Source organism: Martes martes (genome assembly GCF_963455335.1).
Source record: "Martes martes genome assembly, chromosome: 10".
Taxonomy (NCBI): domain Eukaryota; kingdom Metazoa; phylum Chordata; class Mammalia; order Carnivora; family Mustelidae; genus Martes; species Martes martes.
The window spans coordinates 21,642,516-21,661,916 of NC_137898.1; the positions used below are offsets into that span (position 1 = coordinate 21,642,516).

Sequence of the window (19,401 nt, forward strand, 5' to 3'; positions counted from 1 at the left end):
CCTTAAGAAGGCCAAGGAGGCTGGAGAAAGGGGACGAAGAACCAAAACGGCCGCTGTCTGCTTGGGGGCAGTGCAGGGGCGCCCTGCACGGGGCTGAGTCAGCGCAGGGGACACGCAGCACTCTGTCGGGTCCCACCACCCAAATATCCCCTCCCAGGTCTCCCACTGCTGGCTCGGGCAGCGCCCCACCCGCCTCCTGGAAGGGGCGCCGAGGGAGTGGGGTGTTCTGCGGTGAAGGCGGGACGATGACCCTGACCCGGCCTCCCTGAGAAGTCAACCTCACCAAGGAACGTTTTCTCCGTCCTCACAGCGCCGACCTTCGCCTCGCGGGCATCTCCGCTCCATCCCGGACGCCGGCGATGGGGAACGGAGTAGGGAGGCAAGAGCGCTCGGAGCCGGGAATGGATCCACTTGGGGAGGCGAGTAGTGGCCCCGGGGAACCGCGGGCGCGACCTCTTTCCGGTGATTGAAGTTTGTGGAGTTACCTCTACCCGGGGATCCCCCCCCCCATTCCAACCACATCCTTCTCCCACCTCCCCCAGTCTCAGGAGCCTGAGCCCCGAAGGTTCAAGAAGTCAAGAGCCTGGAGAAATGCACTGTGCAAATATATTGACTTTATTTGTCTCCGTTCGGGAGCCTCACAGACATATCCAAGTAAAAAGATCGTTAAATAAACGCCGTCAGCCATCGCAATGCAAAAATAAATATCAGTCCTCCGGCCGCAGCAGCAGCTGCGCCCCAAGTCCCATCAGCCGCGCCTAACAATTATAAAAGTGTTCAGCGAGAGTGTGTTGGCGTGAGTGTGAACGGGTGTGCGCTGGGGAGGGGGGCACGGCGGAGCGGTGAGCGGAATCGGAGTTGCAGACCCTCAGACAAGGGCGTGGAGCGGCTCTCGGGGAAGCCCCGGCGACCCAGCGCCGACTCAGCGCGGGCGCGCCTCCCGCACACACTCACGGCAGAGTCCGTACTGGGAAGAGTTAAAAAATAAACATTTACAAGGGCAAAGAAAGCGGCCCCCCTCCCCGGCAGCCCCGCGCGCTCCGGCCCGGGAGCGGCGCAGCGCGGGGCGCACGGAGCAGTTCGCATCCCGGCGAGAGGTCCGGGTCCTCGCGGGCCCCCGCGGCCCTCTGGGGCCGGGTTCGCGGGTCCCCGGGCAGCGCCCTTCACAGGGCCGAGTCGGAGTCGCTCGAGTCCAGGCTGTTCCTCAGTTTGCAGCTGCTGAGCTGCTCCCTCTGCAGCGACAGGCTCTGCGTGCTGCGGCGCAGGCACTCCAGGCTCTGCAGGAACGACTTCTTGGCCTTCTCCTCCTCCATGGGGGACACCCCTTCCTCCTCCACCTCCTGAATCTCGTCGAAGGTCACCGGCTGCGTCTTGAAGCGGGACTGGCGCGGCCGCCGCAGCCGGCCCTTGCCCTTGGACAGCTTGGCGGGCCGCACGGGCTGCGGGAACTCGTCGGCCAGGCACACGAAGTGCGGCATCACCGCCTGGTAGCTGGAGCAGATGCCCATCAGCTCGCCGGGCTTGGCGGCCGCCATGGCGCTGCCGGCGTCTTCGGGGCCGGGCGGCGGGGCGCCGGGGCTCTCGGGGGGCGGCCGCTGCGCCGGGGCCCCCCGGGAGGCAGCAGCCTGGGGCTCGCCGGGCGGGGGATCCAAATCTGCTGCGGGGTGGCGGCGGCCCTCGCGGGCCCGGGTCGGCGTTTTCTCGGGAGGGCGGGCGGGAGAGCCCGTCGGGGGGCGCGGGGCTCGGCGCGCGCTGCTGGGCTGCGCTCCCGGGCGCTCGCCGCCGCGGCAGTCACCGTCTGCCCCGCGGCTGCCCGGCCCGCCGCTTATATAGCCCGCTCCTGCCCACACGGCCGCGAGCTCGGATGACAGCGAATGCCATTTAAAGCGTGCGCGCCCCGCGCCCTTCCGCCTGACGTCGCCCCGCCGCTCTGGGAAAGTAACGGCCCTTTCCCCAGCGCCGCCCGCCCGCCCCCAGCCAACCCGGCTCCGGAAGGCAGGCCCCGCCCGCGGGGTTCCGGGAGCATCCGAGGCCCCGGGAGCACGCGGCGGGGCGGGGTGGCCGGAGAGTCGGCGGATGGGGGGCGGGGGGCTCGGATCGGCGGACACTGGGCTGCCACTGTCCGTCCTGGGATCCGCAAGTTGCTACCGACCGCGGTGGCTGCGGCGGCGCAGGTCCCCTTCCCCCTCCCAGATCCCAAATGCACACACTCCAGACGCTGGTGATTCCGCCGCGGGTTCTGCGTTGGGCGCGTGGTGGAGGCAGCTCCCAGCCCTCCTCGCAGCGGGGAGAGCCGGGCGCCGGGACAGCGGGGCACCTAGCTCCCCAGAACTGAGTTCGGAGAAAAGGTTGGGTTTCTTCTCTGGATCCTTGTCACCCCTCCCCAGACAAACCAAATCCATATACACACACAAACACGCACAGAGCCATGGACGAATAAAAACACAGCCCGATTATTCCATTCCGGTTCTCCCCTTCCCTAGCCATCTTCGCTCTGTCTCCCCACAACCCCGCCCCCAGGTCCCTCGGGCACCAGCCCCCTATTCAGGCTCAGAAGAATGACACTTGGATAGGCACTAATAACAATGATAATAACTACAGTCTGGAGAGCTTCACTCCGAACCACCCAGTGAGCTTCGTTTTACATATATTACCCTACTTAATCTTCATAACAGCCCTGTGAGGTAATTGGTATTCTCCCAAATTTACATACGACATAGTGGAGGCACAGAGAGGATAAGTAGCTAGTCCTTTAGTAATGGATGGAACCAGCCTGCGCTATTACTGCCTTGTGCTGAGGGCTGGTACCCACCAGTGCCCCTGGGGCTTCTGAGAGCAGGTCCCCTGGTTTCCCTGACTCCCAAGAAGGAACTGTGACCATCCCGCCCCCCCCCCCCCCAGACCACATGGGTCTCAAGGGTGGCAGGCACAGAACCCAGCTCGCCCTGCCTCCATCTTCCCCACAGGCACCCAGCTAGGCTCACAGCGCCAGGGGGAAAGGAGGGAGTCAGTGGATTTGGCCTCCTTTCCTTCCACAGCCATTCAACAGATTCATTAAGGACCTCCTGGGTCCCAGCTCAGGGGTTACATTCCAGTGCTCGGGGCAGACAATAAATCTCAAAACAAGACCCTGATCTTGGGTGATGTGGGAGAGATGCAGATGGAGAAAGGTGCAGAAGGCGGGGCCAGGAAACGCTTCTCAGAGTGGTCGATCTTTAAGGTGACACTGAGGGACAATAGTGTCACTGCTACGAGCTTAATATGGGCCATGCTCTAAGTACCTTTTAATGTGTTAGCTCAACAGCTCTGGGAAACAAATACTTTTATTAATGTCCTTTACAGATAGAAAAACCAAGGCACAGAACAGGTAAGCAACTTACCCAAGGTCACACAGCTAGTAAGCAACAGAGCTGAGATTCAAACCCAGGTGACTCCTCTCCTGAGCCCTCACTCTTAACTTACACTGAAGCCCTTTGTCCTATGGAGTACAAAGAAGGAACCAGAGTGTGACCAAGTGAGAGCGTAAGGAGAGTGTTTCAGACAAAGGGAATCCTAGGGCAAATGCACCAAGGAGGGGAGAGCCAGTGAGAAAAGCCATGTGGCTAAAGCAGACGGGAAGGGGGCGATGAGAAGCAGGGACAGTCACAGAAGGCCTTGACGGCCATGTTAAGGAAACAGCATTTTATTCTAAGGGCAACCGTAAGGCACTGGGGAGTTTGGGGCAGGCGACATGCTTCAATTCATGTTTTAAGCGCTCACTCCAGCTGCCATGTGAGGCGCAGACTGGAGAGGGTTGGGGACGAAGAAGGAAACCCACTTACAAGATCGAGACATCACCCAGATACAAGACACTGAAGATGTGGACTGGGTGGAGAGAGGGCGGGAAAAGGCCATATTTGGGATGTGTCTGAAGAGAGAAGGAGAGGACTTGCTGATGGATTAGATGGGGTGGTGGGAGGAATCAAGGTTGACTTTTATGGATTTGGCCGGAGCAAGTGGTAGACGGGGAAGTGGCCGTGGGGGGTGAGAAGGCTGGAGATGGGTAGGGCCATTGTGGAGTCTGCTGGCTTGCCATCAAAGTCCTCTACCTATGCGGGCGAGGCCTGGATACTCATATCAGAACAATGTTATGTGAGAGAAAAATTAATTTATGTAATCTGAAGGCCATTGTATTTGGGATTTTCTTTTAACAGCAGCTTAGCAATACTCTAATACAGAAATTGGTACCAGGAATGCAAAGCTGCCATGTATAAAAACCTAAAATCTGTGGCACTGGCTTTGGCAACAGGTGGTAAGCAGTACAGAAACCAGGATGTGGAGGATGGAAAGCTGGTGACCCTTGGTACGCTGTGACAAAACATTTATGAAAAACATTACCTGTGACAATTCAGAAGATGGGCCACATGTCCACTGAGCCTGTAATTCCAGAAAAATGGCTGCAACGAGCTACAAACATTTATTTGCACATGTTGGCTGCTCAATGATGCTTTTAGCCAGAGACTCCAGCAAAGAGACTGGCTAGTCTGCAAGCAGAGATGAGCAGAAGGGGAGCTAATACAGAGAAGCGCTATTGTCAGGGCTGCAAAGCCCAGCTGGTTTTGTCCAAAGAGCAGAAGATCAGACTGTCGTGGTTTGCAGCCTCTCTCCAAGCTTGTCTGTGACACCATGCAGAGGGATCACCCCTGCAGCGAAGTATTGTATTAGCACTCTTGCCTTGTCATTCAAGTCCATTATTTTAGATGCCTTGAGGATAGCTTTCATTACAATGAGAGAGAGGAGTTGGGCAAGGCAGACAGCCTTAATAACTCAGACAAGAAAGGAGCTCTGGGTGTGGTTGCTGGCATGTGGAACTGACTAGAGGCAGACCAATTTTCTGAAGGAATTATTATTATCAACAAAATTGCAAGGCTGGACTTCAAAAGCCCATGATCCTTCCAGTCCAAATATGTGCTCAAAGAAGACAGACCTTCAATACCCCCATAGGGCGGTAGTGGAGAGTAATAAACAAGAAGGGACTTGCCAAGGGCAAAGTCAAGGGCCAAGGAGACACAGGGCAAGAACTTCCTGCACCACCAGGGCAGGGAAGTCCTCATGGTTCCAGAAGGGGGGCTGTGGCAGAGACTGCCAGCTGTCCATCAGCTGGGTCACATTTCCCAGCTTCCCTTGCAGCTAAGGTTGGGCCGTGTGTGGAAAAAGTCATCTGTGCAGTGTCAGCAGAAGTCAACGATTCGAATCCTGTCCCACTTGCCTGAGAGGAAAGTCCCAAGCTAAGCTTCCATATTTTTCCCCATACCGACTGGAAGAGTGATTACCACAGACGCTGGATCTTTCCTGTTAGTCTGGATCCCTACATGACCCCGTGCGGCAGAGCTATCTACCAACTTGAAACACTTCCCTTGGAGCTCTTACATGAGAAAACAGTCAACTGAGTATTTTTAAACTCCTCTAATTTCAGGTCTCTATTATATCAACTCATTGTCCTAACCAAGAGAGCCATAGACATCCAAGGTCAAGCAGGACACTGGAAGAACTCAGGGAGAGGTGAAGGATGGAGTCGCAGTTTGGGAGTCTTCGGGGTACAGAAGGGATAGTGGATGAAAGGCCACCTTCCAGAGAAAGAAGGGGTGGGAGCTGCCAACACTGGCCGGGGGTGGGGGGGGGGAGGTGGAGGGTGGTACCCAGATGAGCCAGTCCTCAGAGAAGCAATGTCCAACAGGGTTAAGATGGAAACCAGAAGAACATGTCAGAAGGCAAGAGAAGGATGTTTCTACAAGGATGATTAGGACGGCTGTCAAGAGACAGGTCCTACCTAGCCCAGCTCTACCTGAACTTCGTGTGTGCCCTGGGGCAAGCCACTAATCTCTCTGCACCACTGAGGTCTCCGCTCAAATGCTGCCCTATCAGAGCAGCCTTTCCTGGCCACCCTATTCCAAGTGGTCCCTCAGTCACTCTGTACCACTAACTAAACAGCCTTCTCACATGTTTGTTCCCCTCGACAGTGTTGTCTACCTTCCCCACCGGCCTGCCAGCCTCCGCCTCCCCAGTACCCCAGCCAGCGCTGGCCACAGCAGTAGCTCCGGGTTCTTTGCAAGTGGACTGCCACCCTCTCCTCGCCTCCCTGTGACCTCTGCTCCCACAGCTCCTGGCGACACCATCTCCACCGGGGCTTCCTTCCCAACAGGCACAGCTCCTCCGGACCCCAAGTCCCCAGGCCACGGACTGGGGTACCCTAGGTCACTCCTCTTGGCTTCCCTGGATAGAAGATTCCCCATCCTCAGCCCCAGGGAGGTGAAAGCAACGGGCCCAGGTTAGCAACCAGCTCGGCCCCTGTCACTTCCGCTCCACTGCAAGTCTGGCCCTGCTCACAGGCGACTTCCGGGAAGAGGAGAGGGCAGGGTAGGGAGATGGTCTTTGCCTCAAGGATGGCATCTGAGGGGCGCCTGGGTGGCTCAGTGGGTTAAGCCCCTGCCTTCGGCTCAGGTCATGGTCTCAGGGTCCTGGGATCGAGGGCCGCATCGGGCTCTCTGCTCACCAGGGGGCCTGCTTCCCACACCCCCCCCCGCCCCCACCCGCCCACCTCTCTGCCTACTTGTGATCGCTCTGTCAAATAAGTAAAATCTTTTAAAAAAAAAAAAAAAGGGGGGGATGGCATCTGAACTCCCACATGACCTAGCTTCCTCTTTTCCACCACTGACCTCCCCCACCCCCATCCACAGCTCTACCTCTCGGGCTGCCTCCAGGACCAACCCCAGCCCTAGGTGGCCTTTTTTTTTTTTCCTAGGTGGTCTTTTTAAATGTGCTGTGCCCTCCAGATCCACAGGAGTCAGCCAGCGGCCACCGTCGGGTCAGGAGAACACGAAGCTAGAGTCCAACCCCACTCGGCCCTGAGCTCATTCTATGATTTTGAGCAGTTCCTACTCTCTGAGACTCCCTTTTGCACCTCAGCGCAGAAGTAATGCTGGGCGTCCACGATGAGTGTATGGAAAGCACCTGGACGAGTGGCCAGCGTGGCGGAAACATGAGAATCCAGTTCTTTTTCGTGTTCATTATCTCATGCTCAAACCTCCCCCTCCCCCCAGCATGGTTGAGGAGATGGACAGGGACCAAGAAGCTCCTGCTCGGGGAGGAGGGGGGAGGGGGCGTTTAGGGTTTGGGTGACTTATCCTCTGCCTGACTCACAAGGTAGAGGAGGAAACCAGACCCAGCAAGGTCAAGCTCTCAGAGCAACTAAGTAATGTCTCCATCGTCTGGCGTTACTACCAGTGCCCAAAGGCGGTCCTGGGGGGCAGCACGGGATATTAGCCTCCTTCGACAGCACCCCCAGCCCATATCTACCTTCCTCCAAAGATGCAGGGGGTGGGGTATGGGGTGCGTGAGAGCTGCATGTGTCGAGGAGGGGTGGGCAGATCTGGGGGCTCTGGAGGGGTCTGCCCGGGGGTCAAGGCCTGGGCTCCGTTGCCCTCTGGCCATTGCTGAGTTTGCTGGGTCCATGTGGGCTTTGCCGGGACAGGCTAAGTTGCCTCCCCAGGCCCAGTGGGGCAGAGGATAGCCATTAAAGGGGATGAAGGATGGTTCCTTTTCTTAGTAGACCCCTAGCCCTGGGATTACAGAGGTGCGACACAGAAATGTCATTTGTTGAAGACTCACTATGTGCCTGGCATTCTGTCAATGGTGCTTTGCTCGAACCTCCCCTAAAATCATCCTCATGGCGTCCTTTGAGGGGGAGCCTAGCCATCACATCCATTCTGCCGATAGCCTCAGGGTGCTTTGTAGCTCACCCGGGTCACTCTCAGTGCTACGTGCAGTGCCAGGAGCCAGGTAGGTGTGCCTGGCCCAGAAAGCCCTGCTCCTCACCCGCACCACCCCATCTCCCTGCGCCTCCGACGGGGCGGGAACCGCACCAGCCGAGTCAGACGCGCGCGATGCCGTATCTGCTCCATCACCCGTGTACTCTGTGGCCTTGAACCAGTTGCTTCCCACCTCTGAGGCTCAGTTTCCGTATCTGTGACGTGAGGAGGCCAGACTCACGTACTGGGGCTCACCGGGCTCTAACATTTTCAAATCCTCAGGAGGATCAGGGATGAGGTGACCCGTTTGCAAGCAGGAGATGCTTTCTCTTGAGCCCAAGAGTGGCAAAGAGCCCGGGTTAAGGCTGTGGGGGAAAGCTCGGTTCCACGGAGGAGGTAGCTGGGGGAGCAGGTGGGGCAGGAAGATGGTAGCAGCTGGGGAGGGGCTCGTGCCACCACCTCCTCCACCGTCCCCACCCACACTTTGGCTTTTGGGCAGAGCCTAGGATTAAAAAAAGCAATCACCAGTTCTTCAGCTATTAACAGGGCTTTGTTTCCAAGGGAGCCTGCAGTACCCTAGCCCTGGGTCCGATGGGGGCAGGGAGGCCAAGTCTGTCCTGGGAGGCAGAGAGGCAGTGAGCTGGGGAGGACACACAGTAAAGCAGAAAGAACTGGGTTGGGGCAGTTCTGCCCAGATGCTCCTCCGCTTCCTTGGGGCGGGGGGCGGTGTGGTGAGGGGGAGGCAGGAGGGTCAGACCCCTTCCCGTGACTGCCTTGCCATCCTGGCATATGGACCTTCACAGGTCAGCTAGAAGACTTAGTCAGCTGGCTTCCTCCCTACACTCACCCAGAAGTCTCCCCAGAGTCAATCTCATGCCTCCAAGGGCTGAATGAGGTGATGGTTATTCCAGATGTTGCCGTTTGGGTCAGTCTGCACTAAGGGTGTATTTGGTCTAGCCACTGTGTGTATGTGTGTACGCACACGTGTGTGCATGCCTCTGGGTGTGTGTAGGTGGAATGCAAATGTGAATGTGGCATAAGGGGTGGGGAGGGGTCAGCCACAAACACACCTTCTGTGGCAGGGCCTTTCTTGCCTCTGGACCCCACCCTCACCTCCTGCTGGGGCCACTCTGCCCCCGCCAGCGAGCCATCCATACCAAGCCTGGGACTCCAGCATTTTACCAACTGCTTCTGCCTCACTTGGAATTAGCACTTCGTCTGGTACAAGTGTGAGCATAAAAGTGTTTTGATAATTTTGCTGGAGGGTTGCCATGACAATCCCCAGCAAGTTCCAAGAGGGGGTGTCGGTGTGCACGAGAGAGAAAGAGAGAGAGAGAGAGAAGGAGGAGGAGGAAGAGAGCGCGAGAGACACAAAGAGGGAGAGACAAAGAGAGGTGGGGAGAGGAGCCAGGGAGACCCCCGCGATCTCCCCAAGTCAGATCTTCAGCCTGAATTCAGTGCCCACACCCCAGTGGCCCCATTCATGCAGCAGTGAGCTCTCTATCTCACCGGGGGCTCACTGTAGACCGTGCGGTGGGGCAGCAGCTGCTGGCTGGCAGGCTGCCAGGGCTGGCAGGGCAGAGCCGGTCCCACTGGGGGAGGCACCCTGCCACCCTCCACTCTCAGGATGAGCCCCAGGGAGTACCAGGCTGGAGTGGAGGCAGGGAGATTTTCAGGGATTCAGACAGAGCCAGAGCCCTGGGAAGACTCCTAAGAATCATGCCCAGCCTACAGGCCTGACTCTGCTGACGCGGCTGATGGCAGCGCATTTCCCTGCCAGGGGCCTGCTTCCTGGCATGGCTTGGGCTGTCCAGAGGCTGGGCTTCTGGTTTTCTTACATGCTTTCTTGCAGGTCTGAGTGTCCCTCTCGGGACCACTGGTGTGACAATCACTATATGGATCAGGATGAAACCCCACATCATCCGAGGCCCTTGAGCTTTGCAGAGTGTGTTCTCTCCCCTCTCTGGCCAAAGCAGGGATATCTCTGCTATCTTCTGAGATGAGGTCATAGAGGCCCAGAAAGGGGCGGGAAACAGAACAAATTCCCACACCAAGTAGCAGTGCGGAGGCAGAGTTGGGATGGAACCCAGCCCTGGACTTTACCCCAGCCTCATTGTCCTCATGGAAGACAGGTTCTCTGGAATGGGTCCATCTGGCACTACCCACTTCACATATGGACAGGGAAACTGAGGCCCATAGACATTCCCCCGGCTAATGAGCATAAAGCCAGAAGTTGTCACTGCCTTTACCAAACCATCAGGCAGCCCCAGGTGGCCCCTTAAAGCAAGCCTCGGGGACTTAAATTTCTGTTCCCGGGTTTAAGTGCCAGCCTTGGAAGGACGGTCTTCGGATTATTGCCAAAACAGAGCAGAGGGCAGCTGGAGCCGGCCGGGGACCCAGAGGCAGGGAGATGAGCAGGTTGCTGGGGTGCTGCCGAGTCCCAGCTGCATAAGGACATCTTGCTCGGAGCCTCCCAGCTCCTGCTATGGGAGCCATGGGGCCTTGGGCTGTGGGAGCCCCTGTTTCTGCAGCTGTGGAGAGCCAGAGTGCCCGGGAGCCCTCCGAGGAACTACTTCCCAAGCTCCGGGAAACAGCTACCCTGGAACTGCAGTCTCAGAGGACAGAGGCAGCCTCACGCCTGTCTCCAGCTCGGCTTACATCTACCTTTCAATTATTCACCAGCATGGCAGGAGGGGGTGGGCACCAACAGGAAAGTGCTGTGGGCTCTGGAGACAGCCTGCAGGGATGACTTTCCTGCAGCCTTAGTAAGAGACAACAGCACGAGAATAAGCAAACAGCAGCTCAAGACTGCCTGCTTGGATACCCTGGTTCTGGTGTTTGCTAGAAAGTTCTTCTCACTACTCTGTGATTATGGAAGCCTCATGCCTGCCCCATCCTTCTCCCGGACCAAACTAGATGATTTATTAAAACATACTGAGGTCAAACTAGCCCTGTAGGAGGGTGAATTTTTAAACAGATTCCAAGAAACCAGTGTCAAGAAGATGCCCTTTCACGTAATGTGTTCTGAGCCTGGCCTTGAGACAGGGCACACACCGTCAGTCTCGTAAATAGCTACTGGCCCACTTTGGGGGCCCAGAGAGTCTGTCCTCCTTCGGGCCCCATGTTCCTCCTCAGACACGGCCTCGGGCTGCCTAGTGGATATGAGATGCTTGCTGTGCCCCAGTCTCTTTGCATGTTGTGGACATGGCGGGGGGCAGTCACTCCCGCGGTACCCAACTTCAGGCAGCCTCTCTCTGACATTGCCCTGCCTGTCACTGGTCATGGAAGGCATCTCCTCGGTCTTTCTTTTCTTTTTTTTTTTTTTTTTTTAAAGATTTTATTTATTTATTTGACAGACAGATCACAAGTAAGCAGAGAGGCAGGCAGAGAGAGAAGGGAGGAAGCAGGCTCCCTGCTGAGCAGAGAGCCCGATGTGGGGCTCGATCCCAGGACGCTGGGATCATGACCTGAGCCGAAGGCAGCGGCTTTAACCCACTGAGCCACCCAGGCGCCCCCTCCTCGGTCTTTCTTAATGCTGGTCACAAACAAAGCATCCTGAACCTATCACTGCACCCTTAAGCTTAGCCTCTGAGATAGGTGTTACTATCTCCAAGCTTTAGTTCAGACAACAGGCTCAGAGATGTTTAGGAACTTTCCCAAGGCCACACAGCCCAGCAGAGATAGAGCTGAGATTTGCTCCCAGGTCCACCGGTTGCCAAAGCTCTTCCCATCCATCAGTTATCCCCATGACAGTGGCTCCTGAATCTGACCAGGGAGGGGTTCAGTGGGAGGAAGGACTAGATGAAGAGGGCTGGGTCCGGGGAAGAGTCTGGAACTCTAACTGGAAGCCAGGCTCCACTGCCCAACAGCTGTACCAGAAAGAAGACTGGTGTCCTTTGGGCCAAGCAGTAGAGCTGGGCGGGGTAGGGAGGGGAGTGTGGATGACATCCAAGCCCACTCATTTCATGTGGAGGTGCAGGAGAAGGCCTGGGCGCCCCTCCCAACTCACGATGCCCAGGGATGCAAGACAGAGTGGGCAGCGCGCGGCCAGATGGATGAGCCGGGGCCCCTCACCGTGAGCACGGGCGGGAGGCCACTCAGAGCAGCGCACGCCAGCACCTTCAGGCCAAGAGTCTCCACACCTGAGACTGGAAACCACTGTTTGCAGATACTGAGAAGAAAACCCCAAAGGCTTGGCTGATAGAGGTCATGAGGCCAGAGTAAATGGAACAGAACTGCGAGCTGCCAGAAGAGAAAGGAATCTTCCAGATGAGCTGGGGCAGTGTTTTCAGACCAAGAGGTGTGACTCATTAGTGGGCCATACCAATGGTTAGGGGGCCACGGCCAGCATTTTTTAATGATACACAACAGTACAGAAAACAGGAGAGTAAGCACATGTAATAAAGCTTTAGTTTTAAACTGTGTGTGTGTGTGTGTGTGTGTGTGTGTGTGTGTGTGTAAACTTTTTTTTTTTTTTTAACCATGGGTTCTGGTCCAAAAAGCTCCAAAAAACACTAAGTTGGTTCAACCCCTGTATTCTGCAGATGGAGATCTGGGGCCAAGGGCAGGACAAGGCTCAGCCCACAGTCCAGACACAGGACAAGAACCATCTCCTGATGCTTGGACACTACTTCCCCAGCGCCACAGGCTGCTTTCAGAGGCCTGACTCCTTGCTCATCTTTCAACCTTAGACACTCTCAGCCTTGGCCACTCTTACCCTATGTTGTTCCCGGGCTAGAAGCAGGAAGAATTCGGGGCTTTGCATGGAGGTGTCGTGACAGAATGTCCTCATGCCCTTTCTTCTCTAGATTGGTCCTACTCGGGCTCTTTCCCTGCCTCTTTTCCTCCCCCCGACTCCCTCTCTATAGGAACATCCCAGAACCAGGGTCCTTTCACACTCCCCCTGCCGCCACGAATGCCTCTGTGCGGCCACTTCCCAGGTCCCTCCTGGCCATGCTGGGCCCTCTCTCCCCTGAGGCCTTGTCCTAGACCCCTCTACAAAGTGACTCCAGCTCCACAGGCTGTGAGATCTGCCTGAGGCCCAGTGTGAGCCTCACCCGACCCTGTTTCCAGGGCCCAGGACTTTCCTTCACATCTACACACTATCTGATAACAGCTGCCCCAGATACACACATCATACTCAATTCTTACAGCGGCCCTGTTTTATAGGTGGAAACACTCAGGGGAAGGAACTTGCCAAAGACCACGCAGCCGTCAGCAGAGCAACTCACTCCAGAAGCAGGTCTACATGGCCCCAACGTGCATACCTGGGCACTACCCTGCTGGGCTGATTCCTGGCACACCTTCCCCCAAAGCATCCTGGGCTGGGCGGGAAGACGACACCAAGGGGATGGGAGCGAGTATGTCTCACTTTACCCTGCAATGAGGAAATGACTGCCCCGCTCTCAGGAGGGCAGAACACCGGAAAGGCAGCACCCACCCTTCTCCTGCACCCCTTTCTTTCTCCAGGAGGGCAGCACAACTTCCCTGAGAGGGAGGCTTGGGAGGAGGAACCGGGTTAGGGCAATCTCCCTCGTCGCAGGCTCAGGAGGGTTGGCAGCTGGTAGGGACAGGGCTTGCTGTGCTGGTTCCCGAACAGGGTGCCCCACGTACCCCAGGGTGCCCCTAGACTCTGTGAAGGAGTAGCGGCAAGAAGTCTGACGGTGATCATGGCTATAGGCCAAGGTCTCCCATCCAGGGTTATTGGTAAGAACACTGGTGTTTTGATCTTGTAGCTGAGTCCTGCGTCTGTTTTACTCATGCTTCAGCATTCATGGCAAGAAAGGGTGTTATTAGCACCAAAAAAAACAACATCTTTTCTCCTCAGCTGTCCTGGGGATCCCCATCTCTTTGCTTGGGCTCCTGCCCCGTGGGTCCTCCCACCGGCAGCCCCACCCCTCATCCCTCCTGAAAACTGTCCCCAGCCCCCCGTGGCTCCCAGGCCTGATCTGGGCCCCTCTCCCTCCCTTACTGTCCGTCCTCCAGCTCACCGCCCCCCCCACCGCCCCAACACAAGCCACCTAGGACCCCCACTGTCATTTCCCAGTCCTCCCCGTTCTCCCAGGGCCTCCTCCACCTGGCAGCCTCTCCTGACCACCACCCAAATCGTATCTCCTGTTCCTCCCAGCCCTGCAGCCCTCACTGTCAGGGCCCCTTGCTTCCCAGTCACCTTGTCACGGAGGTGTTTCAAGTGTTTGTCTTGTTTTCTCAACAAACGACACAACATCTGACCTCAATGCTAATGTTCCCCAGGATGTCCCCAGTGCTTGCTTGGTCTGGGCAGAGCACGAACAGCTTCTCCTTCCCCGAGAGAAGCTCTGGAGAATGCTGAGTGCAGGGCCTGGCTTGTTACTGGTTCTTAAAACACAGCATGAGTTTCCAGATATGCTCAGACACCTGGGAGGAGAAGTTGGTGGTGCCATCTTCTTGGAAAGCCATTTACATGATCAATTCAAGGTCTTAGAAATAGGCACAGCCTTCCAAATCCGGGCGAGGACCCCACTTTTAGGAATGTATTCTAAGAAAAAATAATAGATGTGCATGAAGGTTTAGCCACAAGGATGGTCACATAAGTGACAGGATGGTGCTTCTGTTTCCTGAATAGTAACATGGGGATAAAAATAGCTCCCAGCCCCTGGGCTGCTATGAGGGTTAATAAATCATGAGTAATAAACATAAAGCACTTAACACAGTGCCTGGCACCAGATCCAGGCTCTATGGAAACGTTACCTGTTCTTTTTATTCAAACTAAGTCTGAATGAGGCCAAATCCTGGGCTCCTTGCTATGACACCACCCTGCCTCCCACCATCCCTTCTCCTGTGTTCCCAAACCAACAGAACAGTTACTAATAATAGCAAACACCACCCCGACGATGACAACAGCAAAGATCTAAACACCCAGCATAATGGGACTGGTTACCCGACGCCACAACTACATACAATACTATGCAGCCATTCAGAGCCATGTTGCAGGACAGCGGTTAATGTTGCCCACTCAGGTTCTTGATAAATGGGAAAAGGCTACAAAATGATGAGTTCAGTATGAAGTTGTCCCCCCCCCTTTTTTTAAGGATACAAATATGTAGAGAAAATATACTGCAAAATGTGAAGATCTGTTGCTTCTGGTTGTGAAGTTACAAGGGATTTTCCTTTTTATCTTTCTTTTTAATTTCTTGCAAAAAACACTCCATTTGTAGTCCGGAATAAAAACTAATTCTGAGAGCGAATAAGTCCCCACTGGCTTCCTCCTCTCTGCAATAGAAGGGACCGTGTCCTCCTTTTACACGTTCCCGCCGCATCTGATACACAATCTGCGGGCATAAAAGCCCCAGTCTCAAACAGAATTCCAGCCCGACAGTCTGGTTCAATCTTCCAGGCTAAGGCGTTCTGTACAGAATCTAGAAACTGCCAGCAAGGACGAGAAAACAATGTGACCAGCAGGGGTGTGCCTGCGCCTGGTTGGTGGCCTGTCTCCCAGGCTGGGGAGGCTTGAACACTGCCCCGAGGGGGAAGGGGCAGTGGAATGAGGCCAGGGACGGGACATTAAGAGACCAGTCACCTGGGAAGCATGTGGCGGGGCTGCTGAGAGGGAGCGGAGCCTTGCCGCGAGGCCACTTTGGCATCTGGGGGCTCTCGTCAGCCTGGTCTGAACAACTTCCCAGGAGACCCTTAAGTGCAGCCAGATCTTAATGTGATCAGCCCCGCTCGGGGACAATTTCGTTTTGTCCCTATCTGCGCCGCTCCCCCACTCCTGGCCCCTTCTGGGCCTCTCCTCGCAGCCCGGCCAGCAACAGAGGTGTGGGCACCTCGGGAGCCTGCCAAGAGGCAAGGCGGGGTCACAGGGCCTCTGTCAGTGTCAGCTGCCGAGGGATCACTCAGCCAGGGGCGGGGGTCAGTAGGGCACGTGGGACGGCCCGCCTGTGACAGACATTAGCAAGCACGCTACCGTCAGGAGTGCTACGTTTGTGATCTCGGCCCTCGAGAGAGCTCGGAGAGGTGGCTCTTCTGTGTCCACTCCGCAGCTGAGGAAACAGGCTCGGGGGCTGTGTGGTCCGAGGGGCCTTGGCTGGAAAGGGCAGAGTGGGACTCGAGCCCCGGTCTGCCGGCCTCAAGTGGAGGCTTCTCTCACAAGGCCGTGGCAGACATGGAGGCTGGGGCAGGCGTGGGGTGTCACGGCTGCTCCCTAATTCCCCCTGTGCCTGCAGCACTGGAAGAGGGGGGCTCGCCCCCTCACAAGGCTGACTCAGGCCCATCTTGCCCAAAACTGTCCAGCTCCCTGCCCTCCTTGGCTGCTCCGGGGCTTGGCCTGCACTATTTTCGGCAGGAGGCGGCCACCTCCAGCTGCAGCAGGGACTCTGGCCATGCATGGAGCCCCCTGACCGGTGCAGCGCAGACGGCCAAGACCTCTCCTTGGAGGGCAGCCCCGCAGGCAGTGTGACCTTCTGGGCTGTCTGTGTCTGTGTTTCCGCTTGTCCCCAAGTGCTGCCTTTGGCCAGACATCTCAAAGGAGGTCACAGAATCTGAGTGGTGGAAAGAACCATGGCCTAGGCACTTGATACTGGTCTTCCTGCTGGTTCTGCTGCCTTCCAGGCCAGGTGCCCCCAGCATGAGCACCTCCGGACCTTGGCTTCCTCATCTGTCCAATGGAGAGAGCAGTTCCTAACCTTCACCTTCATGGTACTTGGGGAGATAAAGGGCAAGGCACATGCAAGAGTGCACCGCTTTCCTTTCGGGCCCACCTCCTCCCAGCACGAGGCAGGAGGCTGCTGGAGGAGGCAGACTGGGGGAGAGGGGGACAGTGAGAGGGAAGCCAGACATTAAGACTCTACCTGGATTTCTTACCTCTGGACTAGCTGTCCTCCCTTCCCCTTCACTGCAGGTGAATGGAGACGAAAAGCTACTATGTGAGAGAGGGTGCTGGGAGGAAATGAGTAGCTAATCCCTTAGACATTTTCAGGGGAAACATTCCAGAAAACTTTTCTCTAACCAACAAGGGCAGAGGAAGACACTCCTCCTGAGACCTGCCTGGGTGGTCTGCAGCCTGAACACACTTGGGTCAGAGTCTGGGAAGCCGCCCCAGGCCTGTGGCATCCTTATCCACCCATCCCACATTCTTTAGGCAGGGAGGATAGAGCCCTCAAACCAGCATTGTTTTGGGAGGTGTGGATTCTGCTCCTGGAGAGCCTCACTCATGCCTATTCTCCAAGTTCAGACCGGAAAGGGCAGGGTGGGAGCCAGTGGCATAGGGTCAGACTCGGCCATCACAGCACCTGGAGATGGGCCTGGAGGGTGGCTTCCCGCCCCAGCCTCTTGGATGGGGGAGGTAGCCCCTTGCAGCAGCCGGAAACATTTCAGCCACATCAAGCCAGGAGGGTATGTGTGTTCTGATGGCCTTTTCAGGGGGCATCTGGATTATCACGTGTGCTGCTCGGCAGGCCCGTCCTGCAGGAGGCAGCTCCCTGTAACCTGATCACACAGCCCCTCCAGAGCCCACTTCTTTTTGGTTCCTGTCCAAGGGGAAAAGCTCCTAGGCTCCCAGGCTCCGATTGGTGTCTCTACACTGCTTCTGGTGAAGGGACCAAGAAAGCAGTCTCTCCTGCGGCTGGAGGGACTGCAGCTGTCCCCTATGCCTGGGGCCAGGGCTGGGGAAAGCCCAAAGACAACACAGAAGGCCTGCAGCCCCACGGGCCTCTTCCAGCCCATCCCAGGACACCAGATCTCAGGATCTGATCATCCTCTAGGTACATGCTCCTCCAGCTGACTAAAAAATGAGAAAACGAACTCATTAGGGTCACTTTTAGGAAGAAATCAGATTAAGGATGTTATAGGTCCAATATAGTTGTTTTTGTTTTGTTTAGAGAGAGAGAATGCTCACGTGCCTACCCAAATGCAAGAGTGGGGGCAGGGGCAGAGGGAGAGGGAGAGAAACCCAAGCCGACTCTGCACTGAGTGCCAAGCCCCATGCGGGGACTGATCTCATGACACATGAGATCATGACCTGAGCGGAAACCAAGAGTTGGATGTTTAACCAATGGAGCCACCCAGGCACCCCAGACCCAACCCAGTATACTCTGGAAACTCCCTTCTGGCTTTCATCTTTCCTTCCCATCCAGAAACCTACAATTGGTGTCCAGAGTTAAAAGCTAGTGGGGTCAGAGGCTAGGATCTTGCCTGAACATGCCCACACTTCTGGAGGCCCCCTGAGAAAAGGGACTGTCCCTGGTGTTCAGGGAGTGTGTGTGGGGGGGTGTATATGTGACAGCATATACACATACCCTGGTCAGCATGGCGCTGGCTCATCTGAGAAGCAATCTTTTCTGTAGCGCTGGCTACAAGTGTCCTGCCTCACTTAGCCTGTCCTGTACTGCTCTCTGACACCAGGTCCCTCGGCCAGCTTTAACCCTACAAGATAGCCCAGCCCAAGAGGGGGCTCTGTTCACAGGCTGGGAAAGGCACTTGTAAATCAGCGGAGCAGTACTAAGCCAGCGGGAAAAGGCACTGTTAGTCTGTGTTCCGCTCTAATAAACAAACATCAACGTCATTCCCTGTTGACCCTCAGACTCAGGAATCGCCATATCTAAGACTGGATTCCAGCAGCACAAAACTGACCAGGCTCTCCCACCACGGTTCCTTCCAAGGAGAAAATGGGGAGGTGGGAAGGGGACAGTTGTAGACCATGTCCTTCTGAGGAGAGCGAGTGGGTGGAACCACGTGTAAGTAAAGATTTAAACAAACAGAATGCATCGCTATGGAAACATTCAGTTTTTTCAAAAGCATCGTTCAGAAAAATAAAGCAATCAAGGCTTCAGATTCAACACTTTACAAGTGTTTATGACCAGAAAAGGCAAAGTGGGTCTTGGATATTCTGCAGCCAAGTAAAAGCTGCCAGAATTCAAGGAAGAAGTATTCCCAGCAGGGCAGGGGCCCGTCACGTGTTGAGGATTTCTCTACAGTCCTCCGACGGGAGCGTTCTGCCCAGCACAGGACCCGCTTCCCTCTAGTGGGGCTGCCATGACACCATTCAGGAGACAGGGCCACTTGCGGTCCAAGTCCAGGCAGACCTACCAGGCACGAGGGCAAGGTCATTATCAGCCACGGAGGCCGCATAGATGGAGTGCCATAGGCGATGTCAGGTTTATGAGCTTGCATAACTCCAAACTTAACATGAACTGTCCACGCCACCAGAGCTAGTGGTTTAGTCAACAATGTGAGTCGGGATTTCAATATGGAGGATACAATCGGATACTGGGTGCGCACTGTTCTGAGGCAAGCTGCCTGTCGTCAAGACCTCTTTAGGGTACAAGCCGACCTGTGTTCTTTGGGCTGTGTGCTGACTGCCACAGTGCTGTCGTTAAGTGTCACGAAGAAGCTTGATGCTGAGTTTGGGTGTCACCCAGAGCCCCCAGAGGGACTCACAGATGAGCATCCAGAGAGGAAGGGATCACGCATCCACCTCAGAGAGTTTGCTGGGATACGATCAGAAACATTGCTCTGGGTCACAGGAAGGTTGGATGAGAATTTGTCTAACTTGCCAGAAACTGGATTCTCTCCCCCCAAAATAAGCTTCCTTAGTTAAGTGGCCGACTAGGAGTCCAGTTGGCAGCCTGTTTTCTGA

General features: G+C 56.0%; 2 protein-coding genes across 2 annotated transcripts in view; both read right to left on the reverse strand.

Moving 5' to 3' along the window:
- Positions 1–19,401, reverse strand: part of ALKBH3 (alkB homolog 3, alpha-ketoglutarate dependent dioxygenase) — a 72,331-nt gene that overhangs the window by 13,455 nt on the left and 39,475 nt on the right. The gene's annotated exons all lie outside the window — the stretch shown is intronic.
- Positions 593–1,881, reverse strand: LOC308350985 (uncharacterized protein C11orf96 homolog; the record flags this gene model as incomplete). The annotated part of the gene is given in 4 exon segments (XM_080816427.1): positions 593–1,700; positions 1,702–1,749; positions 1,751–1,815; positions 1,818–1,881. Coding segments are annotated over 4 exon segments (714 nt in total). The 3' UTR covers positions 593–1,163.